The 12,853-nt window shown below is 45.5% G+C and overlaps 2 protein-coding genes and 1 non-coding gene across 3 annotated transcripts in view; 2 read left to right on the top strand and 1 right to left on the bottom strand.

Moving 5' to 3' along the window:
* Positions 1 to 4,281, bottom strand: part of LOC123168264 (DNA-dependent metalloprotease WSS1) — an 8,272-nt gene extending 3,991 nt beyond the window's left edge. The window contains exons 1-3 of the mRNA XM_044586137.1: positions 3,950 to 4,281; positions 3,646 to 3,841; positions 2,582 to 3,112 (exon numbers count right to left, since the gene is read on the bottom strand). Coding sequence (XP_044442072.1) covers positions 2,582 to 3,112; positions 3,646 to 3,841; positions 3,950 to 4,107 — 885 coding nt within the window. The 5' untranslated portion in view covers positions 4,108 to 4,281. The remainder of the gene's footprint in view (positions 1 to 2,581; positions 3,113 to 3,645; positions 3,842 to 3,949) is intronic.
* Positions 4,282 to 4,771: 490 nt separating this feature from the next.
* Positions 4,772 to 4,844, top strand: TRNAK-UUU (transfer RNA lysine (anticodon UUU)). The gene has a single exon. It is a non-coding gene; the product is annotated as a tRNA-Lys (tRNA).
* A 4,383-nt stretch (positions 4,845 to 9,227) lies between these two features.
* On the top strand, positions 9,228 to 12,588 carry LOC123167567 (glutamate receptor 2.8). Its single transcript, XM_044585401.1, has 6 exons — positions 9,228 to 9,448; positions 10,469 to 10,728; positions 10,819 to 11,134; positions 11,243 to 11,655; positions 11,761 to 11,952; positions 12,040 to 12,588. The coding sequence occupies exons 2-6, from the start codon at positions 10,480 to 10,482 to the stop codon at positions 12,250 to 12,252; spliced, it is 1,383 nt and encodes a 460-aa protein (XP_044441336.1). The 5' UTR covers positions 9,228 to 9,448; positions 10,469 to 10,479; the 3' UTR covers positions 12,253 to 12,588.
* The last annotated feature ends 265 nt before the right edge of the window (positions 12,589 to 12,853 follow it).

Raw genomic sequence — 12,853 nt, 5'->3', positions numbered from 1 at the left:
TGAGTTCAGGGAGAAGTACCCTGGGAAGCTAGGACTGCACCCTGATGAACCAATTGGCAGTGATGTGTTGGGCTTTGATGATAGGATGAGACGGTGCTCTAGCATCGAAAAGTGAAGGTGTGAACATGATAAAGATTTAACATAACTGTATAGTACTAAGCCAGAAAAAATGGAATGATCCTAATAGAAGGTTTGTACTTTTTTTGGCAGGAAATAGTTCTGCCATACTCATCCATACACAGTTAACTGACGGGGGCGATGATAGAGGGTGTTTTCGATCGTTACGGTGATCCAGAGGTAGATCAAATGGTATCGATGCGGCGCTTGGTGAGGAAGGAGGAGGCAAAGCTGTTTCGAGGACTTCCTGAACGTTTCCGCGTGATACCTGACTTCAGGCTGGGGGTGGGTTTTCAGACCGACATGCTCAGCTGTGTTGTCATTTCGTGGTTGCATCAGACCTGAAACTAAAGAGTTTGTTTGGGAAAAATACTGTATTTGCAGGAAGAACTAATGGAGGCAGAGATATCGTCAAACCTTGATTTCGACTACATTGCAACAATGATCACAGAAGAGCACACTGGAGTTAGGATTGAAGCTGCTAAAAAGGTAAGAACAAAAGCTCGATACATTTTAGTGTGTTTGTTGCGTTGGGTTGTTGTATCTTGATGCGGACAGTATTTGCCGGTGTTGCAGATCATGTTGCTCCTGAAATATATGGATAGCTGGGTTGTTTATGCTGTGGACATTCAGAAGAAAATTCTCATGGTTATGGACCCGGTGGAGACAGACGAGCCACAGCACGAGATGGAGGCTAAGCACAAAAGGAACACTATAAGAGTGCTCTCAAACCTGAGGAGATGTATACATGAGTGCATCCCTGGAACAAGAATCTACTGGGATGCATACATGCTGTGAAAGGTTAATTGTGGTTGACTGGGGTAACAATATACGACTTATGTTATTAGAGACAAGACTTCTTTTTTGTCATGCTTGACCAGGGAAGAGAGCTGGATCTATGGGATGCACTATCTTAGAGAATACACGGGGGAGAAAGTTCAGAGTCTGTCGGATATAAGTTTCATTTGCACTAAGCGACAGTGTCATTTGAAAAATTCATTTCTAGATCCATAGGTTGGGGCTGACCAAAAATGTGGCACCGTGTGTGACAGAGCCAGATTACATACTTGGCGAAGTCGCTTGTGTACCAGCTTGGTGAAGATGCAGGAGAACAAGGCAGTTCTGTGAAGGACGAAGACGAAGACGAAGACGAGACTTAGATGCCAGAGGGTTGATGTTGAAGTGTATCATTTTGGGTGGAAGTGAAGGTTCTCTAGCAAAGTGGCGGCTGGAGTAATGCTTCCACTACAGGGGAATTGCAGCTGAGAGTGTTTTGTTCCCCCTTAAAAATTATGCAATGAAGTGTGATAAAACCCATGACATCTAATTATGTTCCATTTGCACCTGGGATGGACAATCTAGAACATAGTGAATCCCTGTGTTTCGAGAACCTTCAAATAGGAAGGATGAGCTAGAACTATGTGGAGAGGGAGGAGGAATGGGTGCTACTGGTGGATGAACTTAATCGTGCAGAGGATGGGGATGGTTGTGGCTGGCTTCGGTTGTAAATATCTAGCTTTGACGGCTGCCGTTACAATCCGGTGGTCCAGTTGTGGCGCTCCGTTAGGACAGATCCGTCGTCCTCCATCTGTACTGGAGCAGCGTTACACGGGAGGTTCGCTGCCGTACAACTGATCGGTGAGCCAGGCCCTGTACTATTAAAACGAAATACAGAAGTGAATACTAGTCTGTGTGTGAATCACGACGCACATGTGTGGTCCAGATAGCGGGAGCATCTGGACCCGGGAGCCGAAACAGATTTCCCGTATGACTTATATCATTTGTGTAAATGAACTTAAACATACTTATACCAATACATCCAGACAAACAAAGAAGTCATATCACTTTGCATTACAATATGTTATATTATTAATGTTTTTTTATCATAATAGTGAAGGAAGTTAAATATACACTGTTGATGCAGGTTAATTATTAGTTACATGTTGCCAGTGTCTAAAAGAGTAACTTGATACGCATCAAAATGCAAGTTGCAAATGTGGCTTCAGAATATCATATGGAGTCCATTTGTAAAGAAAACTACTGTCACCACAGGTCCAAAGGTAGGTAAGGATGAGATAGAAAGGTGGGCAAACAAATGTACGTCACAGACATAGAAAATCAAATCAATAGTTCAATTTATCCTAGAGCGTTCCACGTTCATAAATTATGAAAACTAGATTTCATCTTAAGTTTGGATAAGTCTAATCTGCTCTGGACTCACTATTAGTGCGAACCACTTACATACCCACTACGTTCAGTGCACTTCAAAGACTATGCTAATAGATCATAATGGAACACATCCAGCTAAAGCCAGCATGGAGTATAAAAGAGAATTTATGCCTAGCTGAAGAACTGGCAAGAAAACGCACGTAGACATCAGGTTTTGTATGTGAAAGGGCATGAATGTTTTCTGTAATAGGAACTTCAGTGCAGTGTTGAAAAATAAAGTGGCTGATCAATTTACCTGATTAAGAAGAGTGCAAGCACTACACTCCCACATAGAACTGAAGTCCGCACCAGTCGTTCTACCAGAAGAGGAATCAGCTCGTGCTGGAACTTGAGATCCAGACGAAGTGCTGGGTTCTGCAGAACTGCTAGAAGAATCACACCTTGTGTTTTTTGCACGCTTTGTGTTTTTTCCATCCCTTGTTGTCAAGTTAGGTGGTTGCTCAAGAATAACAACATCTTCTGAATCATCAATACCAGAATCATTATGAGATCCGCACCACAAGTCATCCTGCATCCTCCTTTCAGCAGCCATGGCAGCAGCTTGTACTGGACTAAGAGCACTCATGATGGCATTGTTTCCACCCAACTTTCTTGGGCCGGACGGCAATAGAGCTCCATTCCTTGCCCGTTTCTGTGCTGCAGTTAGTGTAGCTTGTCGGAGAGATGGTGGTGGTGGATGTATTGAAAATCCACCTAATCGCCTGCCTGTACCATCAAACCCTTGTCCTGGCCCCGTGATACCCTTTGCAACAAGTTCTTCACATTCCTGAATCATCATTATGCATGAGCAACATATAAGCATCTAGCGTTTGATTGAGCAAGATCCTATGTAGAATCACACGGATAATTCTGAAATCCAAATATCAATGTAATCACTTCCATTTGAACATTTGTTATGGTAAGGTAAGCAGATAGAAAAATTGTGATATTTCTAGCAAATAAATAGAGGGACTAGTAAATTGTTATGGTCTGCTAGGACTCGTTCACATAATGATAAGCCAAAACTTAGTAAACAAGATCAGTTCCGTCTGCACACTGTTAATGGTGACAGGATCCAACAAAAATTTCAGGTTAAATGCCATTAACCCCAAAATCAATTGAACCATGCTTTCAGTAAACGGCTGGGTTGCAAGGGAATATGTACAATCTGCATTCTTATAGCCTAGTGCACAGTGCACAGAAGCAACAGATTCCAAGCAACCGGATATATATGTACACTGACACTAGTGAACCGCTATACAGGTGGAATCGTAGACATTTCAAGCACCGACACAAGAGCAGAAACATGAGCATACGGACCTTGCGCAGCTCGTCCCAGAGCTTGTAGAACTGCGCGTCGTGGGGCCCGCGCGCGTTGTGCGCGAGCTCGTGGAGCATGGTGTCGAGCACCTCCTCGTAGGGGATGAAGTCGAGGTCGCGGCCGTCGCGCCGGAGCCGCAGCTTCACCTCGACGCCCCGGTTGACGTTGAGCCCCAGCAGCCTCGGGTTCTTCGGCCTAATAATCCCCAAATAAAAATGGGTCACCCCGGCGCGCGGTATCGGTCGACGGAGAAGCCGATGGGGGAGCGAGGGATGCAGGCTAGGGTTAGGGTTTGCTGCTTACGAGAACTCGGAGAGGACCTTGACGCGCCACTTGCGGCGGCGCATGATGGGCTGGACCTGCTTGGCGACGCGGTCGAGGAGCGCGCGGGCGGCCGGCTCCTCGGGCTTCCGCTTGAGCGCCCGGATCTCCCACACCTTGTGCAGGTCGCCCACCTCCATCGCCGCCGCCGGGGACGCCGGTCGGGCGGCCGCGCGATTTGAAACCGATTTGGCGGCGGGGGCGGCGAGGCGGGCGGGAGACGAGGGGGTCGGGCGTCTGTGCCTGTGGGAGGGGGCCTGGCGGGCGCGTCTGCTGGGGGTGGGGGATCGATTCCCCGTCGGTGGGTGCGTCGAGGCCTCGAGGAGGATTTTCGAAAACGGGCAAGCAAACTGATCTCCCTTTTTTTTCTCGTTTTGAACGGACTAGTTCACAACTTCACGTTTGAAAAAGCCCAATCAGCCATTGAGTCCGTTTTTTTTTTCAGATCACAACTGGAACACGCCAAATCAAAGCCTATGCTTATGCTGAATCATCTTTCACTTTGTAAAAATCCGAAGTCTTTTGCAAGTTTTTAGTAACATGAAAGGAGTGTTTACTTCGTGGCAGCACATCGGCAAATGGATCATCTCTTTCTTGTTTTCTCTACGTGTCATGTTGACATGGATGTTCTATTCTAGTGATAACGTAACAGAACAAACATAGTTGCAGGTGCCTTTGATTTGTAAGTGAGCTCTGTGATTAGATAGGGTCCCGAAAAATGTGTGGTGTTCCCAAAGTTGCTGAAAACGGCCTCGCAAAAAACTTGGACAATCATAAAAGTTATTGAAGATTCATGTGCAACGAGCCGTCCTAGCTCAGTTGGTAGAGCGCACGGCTTTTAACCGTGTGGTCGTGGGTTCGAATCCCACGGACGGCGTTTTTTTTTTCTTTTTTTTGCTTTGCTACTAAATCGTCAGGCAACCTTTTTTTTTTCATTTTTCAAACCAATCGTCAAGCAACCTGCTAGTCCATTCTTTTTTTTGCTTTGCTACTAAATCGTCAGGCAACCTTTTTTTTTTCATTTTTCAAACCAATCGTCAAGCAACCTGCTAGTCCATGTTTGCAGGTGGATGATATCGCAAAGTGGCTCGCAGACCAGTTTGTGTACCCAAAATGCTAAAGCAATAGTTTCTTCCCGTTTTGACAATATGCAATTCAAATGTTGTAAACCTAGAACAATGTAGTATGTATTTTGTGACCCTGTGTTGCTTTCCTCCCAATGGTGGCACGGGAGAACCCTAGCCATCGTTGCTTGTCGCTCCACCATCCCTGCACTTTTGTCATCGTCGAAAGATCCCGTCCAAATAAGTCCATGTTGCTGACGGCGACACCATGTGTTTGTTCCCTTGTTGGTGTTCTTCCGCGGCCTTCTCCTACGGTGGTGCGGTGGTTCCAGACCGCACAATGGCGCGGGTGCTATTCCTCCCCCTTGTCCTATTGACATGGCTTCACTACGCGGCTCTTAGCGAGGCAAACCGCCCTGGTGGCTCAATGCGAGTTCGTGTGGCTCCGGCTCCTAGTGGATGGTGCAATCCCTCCCCTTTGACCTATTGACATGGCTTCACAAGGTGACTCTTAATCAGGCAAACGCCCTGGTGGCCGCAATGGCAGTTCGTGTGGCTCCGGCTCCTGACGAGTGCAACTCTACGGCATGGCAATCTCCTACATGCTGCAACTCCCTGATCACAAGCTAAGATGGCCCTCAATGTTTTGGCAAGGCGTTGCAATGGTTGGAATAGGGGCTCCAGATTGGGTCGACGGACCTGTGTCGGGCTCTCTGTTGCGAGGCAACAGACAACAGTGTGCCAGTTGGACCAGTTGGTCGCCGATCGGGAGGCGAGATTGTCGACGAAAGCTAGGCTCGACTATGGTCGGGTTAAACCCTAGATTATGATTCCTAGAATCGACGATGAAGGCACTCGATGTCGTGCTTCTCTCTTGGGAGGCATCTCCTTAGAGTTTGATTTCATTAGAGGGGTATATGGTTAGAGGCGGTTGTCACCGGTGACTCATGTGGCAACAACATTAGGGTTGAGCATGGAGGGAGCGCGGCCAGGTTGTGATAGTTGGTTCTTCGTTATGCCTGCGGGGCCCTGTAGTATTTTTCCTTGTTGCAAAGGAGAGTGGTTCGATTCAGTGTTCTTTTGCCACACCAACCTTGCATATTCTCCTTCGTAGTTGCTTGGTTGCCGACTCTTGTGACAAATTGTATGCTCTCAAATTGTTTATCCGTATATGTTCTCAAAATTGATGCATAAAAATTTAGTGTCAAGTTTTATTTCATGCTGTAAAAATAGAAGATGAGATATTTTAAATGTTGTTGTAAAAAAAGTGGGGTAGTCATAAGAGGCAAAAGGATTCCATGTTGTCGAAAAGAATTTGGCCCAGGATTTGCTTCAATCCAGCCTCCGTCACTGGTGTGCAGTGTGCTATCCAGAGGGTGTCATGTTTCCTGATTAGTGGTTGTATATGCGTTTTAGTATGATTTTCCGTAATTAACTTGTCAATTATTTATTTTAAAAAATAAATGACAATTATCTTCTTACATGCTTAATTAGGGCTTCTTTGATTCATAGGATTGTAAAAACGTAGGAATAAAAGCATAGGGTTGAAGTGGCATGCCCACTTGAATCCTATAGGACTAACAATGAGTGTTTGATGTCAAAGAAAAAAAATAAAGAAATGTAAAAAGAGGTTGGAGTGGATGTTAGGTTTTCTGTGAAATGTAGTACAAAAGATTGCATAGATAAAATTTCTATGAAATCCATTCCTATGAATCAAAGGACCAACATAGAAAAAATTCTAAAAATTTCAATCCTCCATAAATCCTATAAAATTCCTTTCAATCAAAAGAGCCCTCAACTGGAATACATGGATCCACGCAATTGCCTTCGAAGAATAAAATGTTGCAAAACTTGTATCTGTCAGGTGTCAGCCACAGCCAGTATGCATTTTCGTCCGGGTTCCTCTAGTCTCTAGAACTCAACTTTTCATCTGCTCGGTGATCTGAACAACGAACATAGCTAGGTGACGACTGACGACCGGATTACTTTTAACCGCGTGGACCTGATCAGATATAGAACATGTAGCCACACAACGGTACGCAGAGCTCTGCACTTCCAAGGAAACTGTTGCGCCATACCAAAGCTTCCACGTACGCAATTTCCCACACCAAGGCCAGAAGATCGCGGCAGAGGAGTGACCACTCGTTCGATCGGCTCATGCATGCATGCGTGGATGGACTACCGCTCAAGGTCGTCAGTGATCTCCAGAATGAATCGCCAAAGAGGATCATGATGGACTCTGGTAGTACAATGTGGAACCGTAACACCACAGGGAACTTCTCAGCGGATTCGCACACACATACATAAGTACGTACATGCCACGTATCCGAACCAGTGTGTGGCGGCCAACGCATCGCAGCAGAAGGTAGCCACACATGCATATAGCCTCGAGAAACGACTTTCCGAAGCTGATGCCACGCGTGGTGCATGCGGTTCTTGCGTGCCAATTTTCTCGGAGAGGGACCTATAGGGGCTCTCCAAGCACTTCCACGGCACGTGTTCGGTCGACCTATGTACATGTGTATGCGCATTAACCCACACACACAAAGGAATTGTAGCGCACCACGTATCTGCAAGAGTATGTATGCAGCGGCCGGCCGAAACATGGCGACGGAAGAGCTAGCCACAGCGGACATGCATGCATGCGCGCGTATACCCATTTCTCGATTGGCTCATGCATGCATGCATGAAAGGGCTACTGCTCGTGCTCGTGACCAAGAGTACACCCTTGGATTCTGCTCCCTCCGTTCCTAAATACTCCCTCCGTTTCTAAATATTTGTCTTTCTAGAGATTTCAAATGATCATCACATACGGATGTATATAGACATATTTTAGAGTGTAGATTCACTCATTTTGTTTCGTATGTAGTCACCATTTGAAACCTCTAGAAAGACAAATATTTAGGAATGGAGGGAGTATAAGTCTTTTAAGAGATTTCACTATAGACTACATGCAAAGCAAAATGAGTGAAGATATACTCTAAAAAGCGTTTATATACATCTGAATGTAGTCTATATAGTGAAATCTCTAAAAAGACTTATATTTAGAAACGGATGGAGTATTTCTATTTGTAAATGTGGAACCGTATATATGAAGCTGCATGTACGATTCTTCATCCCTGATGGTTTGCTTGGAGAGGGACAGGCTCGGCCGATCTTCCATTGTTCCATCGATCTAGCTCAGCTCGCTCCATCCACCTCTGGCAAACTATGCGGAAAATAATGGCCTTCTGATTAATACACCCTTTTTACCCCCGCAAAAAAAAGGCCTTCTGACCGGTTCGTTCGCGCCGCCCGCGCCAGGCTACCCAGCCAGCATCGAAGTTTCAACAAGGACCAGTTACAACGTCTAGACTTTTAGTTACATCACATCAGACTACTTGTATATATATACCGAGCCGATGGCTTGGACTGGGGAGATGCAAAAATGGAGCGCTCGCTCGCCGTCGTCTTGCTCGTCATGCTCACGCTCTGGAGCGTGCCGGCCGCGGCCGGCGACGGGAGCATTTCCCCGGCGCCGGAGGCGTGCCGCCTGGACGGGCTTCCCCGTGGCTCACCCGGAGATGCTACAACGGCCGGTAAATACAGTTTACACAACTTATAAATAGAACCCTCAATAGTGGTTTTTCGTTCTTAGAAACCTTCAAGCTGTGATAGCCGCCCGATCATGAACCGCATGATAGAGACACGTTCATCGATGAAGGGTCAGTTCTTTTGGCAGCTTAAAAAACAAGCCGCCTTCTTCCTAACTTTTTCCATAAGCCGTCTGCCTTATTCATGGAGGGCTTCTAAACTAGTTATAGGATAATTAGTTATGGGATAACTAATTTAGAAGCCTCAATAAATTATAAAATTGACTTATTTTTTAAGCTGGGGAGAGGCAGCTTATTTTTTAAGCCGCTCAAAAGAATTGGCCCGAAGTTTCAGTGTTCAGCGAACAACCTTTTTTTTTTGAGCGAAACAACCTTAACTGAGAGCTGTACGGGTATAGATGTTGATTCCTTTTTCAGTAATTAAAAACCTTTTCCGGTAGATTTTCTTTTTTAGAATCTTTTCGGTACGGATTTTGATTCAGTTTTGTCTCAGAGGTGTTTTGGGCCTGGCCCATGGGAATTTAGCATAAGCCCATTTATGGGCATCCATATTTTAGAGGGCCAATCTTGGGCCTAAACCAAACGCATCCTAGATCCCCCCCTGGTCGCCATCTTTCAGCCTTTCCGCCGACCGGCGCAACGGCGGCGAGGTCGCTGTTCGTCGGAATGACCTCCCGTCCCGGCCCCCCACCGTCTGCGGGAGTCGTACGGTGGCGGGGATCGCTGTTGCCAATGGGGCAGAAGATGGACTACCTTCTTCCAGGTAGATGCAGTGCAGGCCCCTCGCCGCACCTGCGACGGGCTACCTCCTCTCCTCAGCCCAGGTGAGGAACTCCAAACCAGATCCGATTCCAAATAAGGCCGAGGAGGTTCGCTGTTGCCAATGCCGAGGCCCTGTCCAGTTGGCCTTCATCTCATAATATTATGTGAAGAAATTCAACAACTATTACTCTGCTAGTAGTGCCAAACAAGGGGATCGATGTGAATATTGTAGTACACACTGTATGATCCCACACATTTAAGCATAAGTTGTTGTGCATATCTGAGATCTGGTGAAACCTAGAACATGTCTATGATCTTTTTAGCTCTTAATAGGTGTTTGACTCTTCTGCCATTACAAAAATGTCTCCTATAATACCCTTGTTAGATGGACAATATCGACCATTTCAGATCGTCGAGGTGGAAAGTAGTACATACTATCTGTGGTCCACATTCATTTTACACTGAATTGTATTGCCCATTTTGTACCACTTTGATATTAAGCCAAAAAAAAAATTCGGTTTGTACCACCAAGTAACAGGCTTGTGTTTTGCATGTGTAGTAGCACGTATAGCAATAGGAGGAAAGGATGTAAGATCGAACTACGTATCCAAACATGAGAACCAAGTTAAACTTGTAGGTCACTTAAAAACATGTGGTTTTCCTCTTAAGTGTGTGAAGAAGTGCAAAGCTATATTCTGGTTACCTTAAACACTCTCATGTGTTAGCATAGATTAAAATCGCGGGAGAAACGATTTCGCGGCGGCCTCTCCCAGCAGCTATAGCGGCCGCCATAGCGGGCAATCGCGGCAAATAGCGGAAATTTTTCTGGTGGGGGAGATGATTCTGGAGGGATTTGTTGATTGTTGAGCCATTTATAGGGATATGTGGAGGATTTCGCGGCAGCAGCCATAGCGTAGCGGCGAGGCTTCCGGGCAGCTATCGCGGCTATTTCGCGGGCTATTTTAATCTATGTGTGTTAGTCATATTCAATTAATTTTATTGTTGTGCTATGGAGCTCTCCTTTTTCCCATACAACTTTGTCTTGGCAGTCGGATAAGGTACTAAAACTTGTGTTAATCCAGAAATCGGGATAATGAACAACAGAATACTATCGGGAAGAGAAACAGGAGCTTTGACCAGAGGCTATGTGAAGACACTCAGGATTGCTGTGCCTCAAAAACCGGGGTTTAAAGCTTTTGTGAATGCAACTTCTCATAAAGTCAGTGGCTATTGCATTGATATCTTTGAGGCTGCTGCAAAGAAACTACCACGTGTTCTTCATTATAAGTTCGTTGTCGTTGATGGTTCTTATGACGAGCTAGTATGCAACGTGTCTTTGGGGGTGAGCCTTGCTCCTTTCACTTGCATGCCATTTCTGCATTTCGTGAGAATCACATAACTCATATTGTACCTTGTCGGTTCTTACAACCAGATCTACGATGCAGTAGTGGGTGACATAACTATAACCGCAGAGCGAGCTGTAGACGTGGACTTCACGATGCCATACACCGAGTCAGGCGTGTCACTGCTTGTGCTCACCGAGAATGACTCCAAGCCAGCAATTGAATGGGTGTTTCTAAAGCCATTAACAACAGAACTTTGGTTAGCACTTATGGGGGGATTCTTCTTCACTGGACTTGTTGTGTGGACGATCGAGTGGCCCAGAAACCCGGAGTACCAAGGATCGAGTTTGAGACAGTGCAGCACTGCTCTCTACTTTTCTTTCTCTACTTTGACATTTTCTCATGGTTAGCAGGCTCAAACTTGCTCACAATACTTGATCCATTATAAGTGGTTACATACCTTACATATTTCCGGAATACTCTAATCTATTGAGTATTGTAATATCTGCACAGGTCAAATTATTAGAAGCCCCCTGTCGAAAATTGTTGTGGTGATATGGTGCTTTGTTGTGCTGGTTATAGTGCAGAGCTACACAGCTAGCTTATCATCCATTTTGACTGCAAAGAGGCTCCGGCCCTCAGTGACAGATCTTGAGCAGCTCCGATCAAATGGTGATTATATTGGATACCAATCTGGATCATTTGTACAATCTGTCTTGAAAAAACGAGGCTTCAACGTTAATAGGTTAAATGCCTACACGAATAAAACGGAATATGCTGAAGCCTTGAGAAAGGGGTCAAAGAATGGAGGTGTCTCGGCTATCGTTGATGAGATCCCTTATATAACCTCGTTTCTCTCTGACCCTAAATACCATAATGAATTCCAGATGGTCAATCGCATATACAAGACACCTGGACTTGGTTTCGTAAGCTTCTCACTCTAGCACTTCAGCAGATTCACTCTGCATCCTTACAATACCTACACTGACAAAACAATATTGTCCAACTAGCATCATATGTTTTGTTTTCAGGTGTTTCCGAAAGAGTCTCAGCTGGTGCATGATCTTTCGGTTGCCATCCTGGAGTTGACATTTGGGGCTGAGGGCTCACAAATTGAAGAGAAATGGTTAGGCAAAGCGACACCATTGCCGAGCTATGGCATGCCCAACACAGATGCGGCACCTCTCACTTTGCAAAGTTTCTCTGGTCTCTTCATCATCACTGTATGTATCTCAGCTCTCATGCTGTTGATAAGCATTGCCAAGTCAGTTCATGCCAAATACACCGAAGTGAGGGATTCTTATATGCAGAGTTCCGAGGGAGATGGCGGAAGTGAAGGCCACGGAGGATCTGGTCCGCTGCAGAACGGCACGGGCAACGGGTCTATGGCTGATCAACCCCACCATGAAGCCAGAAATGAGCATCCTCAGGGTGTCAATGGGATCAGAGAAAGTCCTGGTGATGTAGAACCCAATGACTCTGTGCCCGAACCAGCCATCCTAATCGAGATGAACACCCGATGAGATGCCGACAACTGTTCTGCATAGCGCGCATCAGATCAGAAGAAATGACAAATACTTCTGTTCCATCTTATATGGATATTCAGCAATGTCATAAGGGAATGAGTGTAAGAATGGGTGATGGGCCCAAATCATAGCCTAGCTAGAAATAGTAGTTTCAGTGACTGATACCCAGATTAATTTATTTTCTGAATTGGTTGTCGTTGGTCTTATTTTCAAAGAGTGTATAGATGATCACTGACAGGCGAGTGCCAAGGAAATCCTACTATCTGCCCGATTATTATGGGAACTAACAACATTTGTCTGATTTATACTTTGTCACAGGAGGTATATACTGTAGCCCAGAGTTGTACATGTCGAAAGAAAGTTGGTCCACATTTTTGTTACTTTTGCACACTGCAAGATACTTGTCGTTCTTGTATCTGGAGTTCAAACAGTTCTCAGTCGAGAGAAAATATGGAGACCAATTGGGTTGCTGAATGCGATTCTTAGATAGTCTGAATGCATATCAAGTTAGGGCATCTCCAACGCGGACCCTCGAGCCACCCGCAACCGTCCGGACCGTGCGATCCGGATGTGTTTTACCATCAAATGCAGGCATGTA

The sequence above is a fragment of the Triticum aestivum genome, chromosome 7D (assembly GCF_018294505.1).
Source record: "Triticum aestivum cultivar Chinese Spring chromosome 7D, IWGSC CS RefSeq v2.1, whole genome shotgun sequence".
NCBI classification, from domain to species: Eukaryota; Viridiplantae; Streptophyta; class Magnoliopsida; order Poales; family Poaceae; genus Triticum; species Triticum aestivum.
Note: the sequence above shows the minus strand (reverse complement) of the source record. Positions and strands in the feature narration are given on the sequence as shown.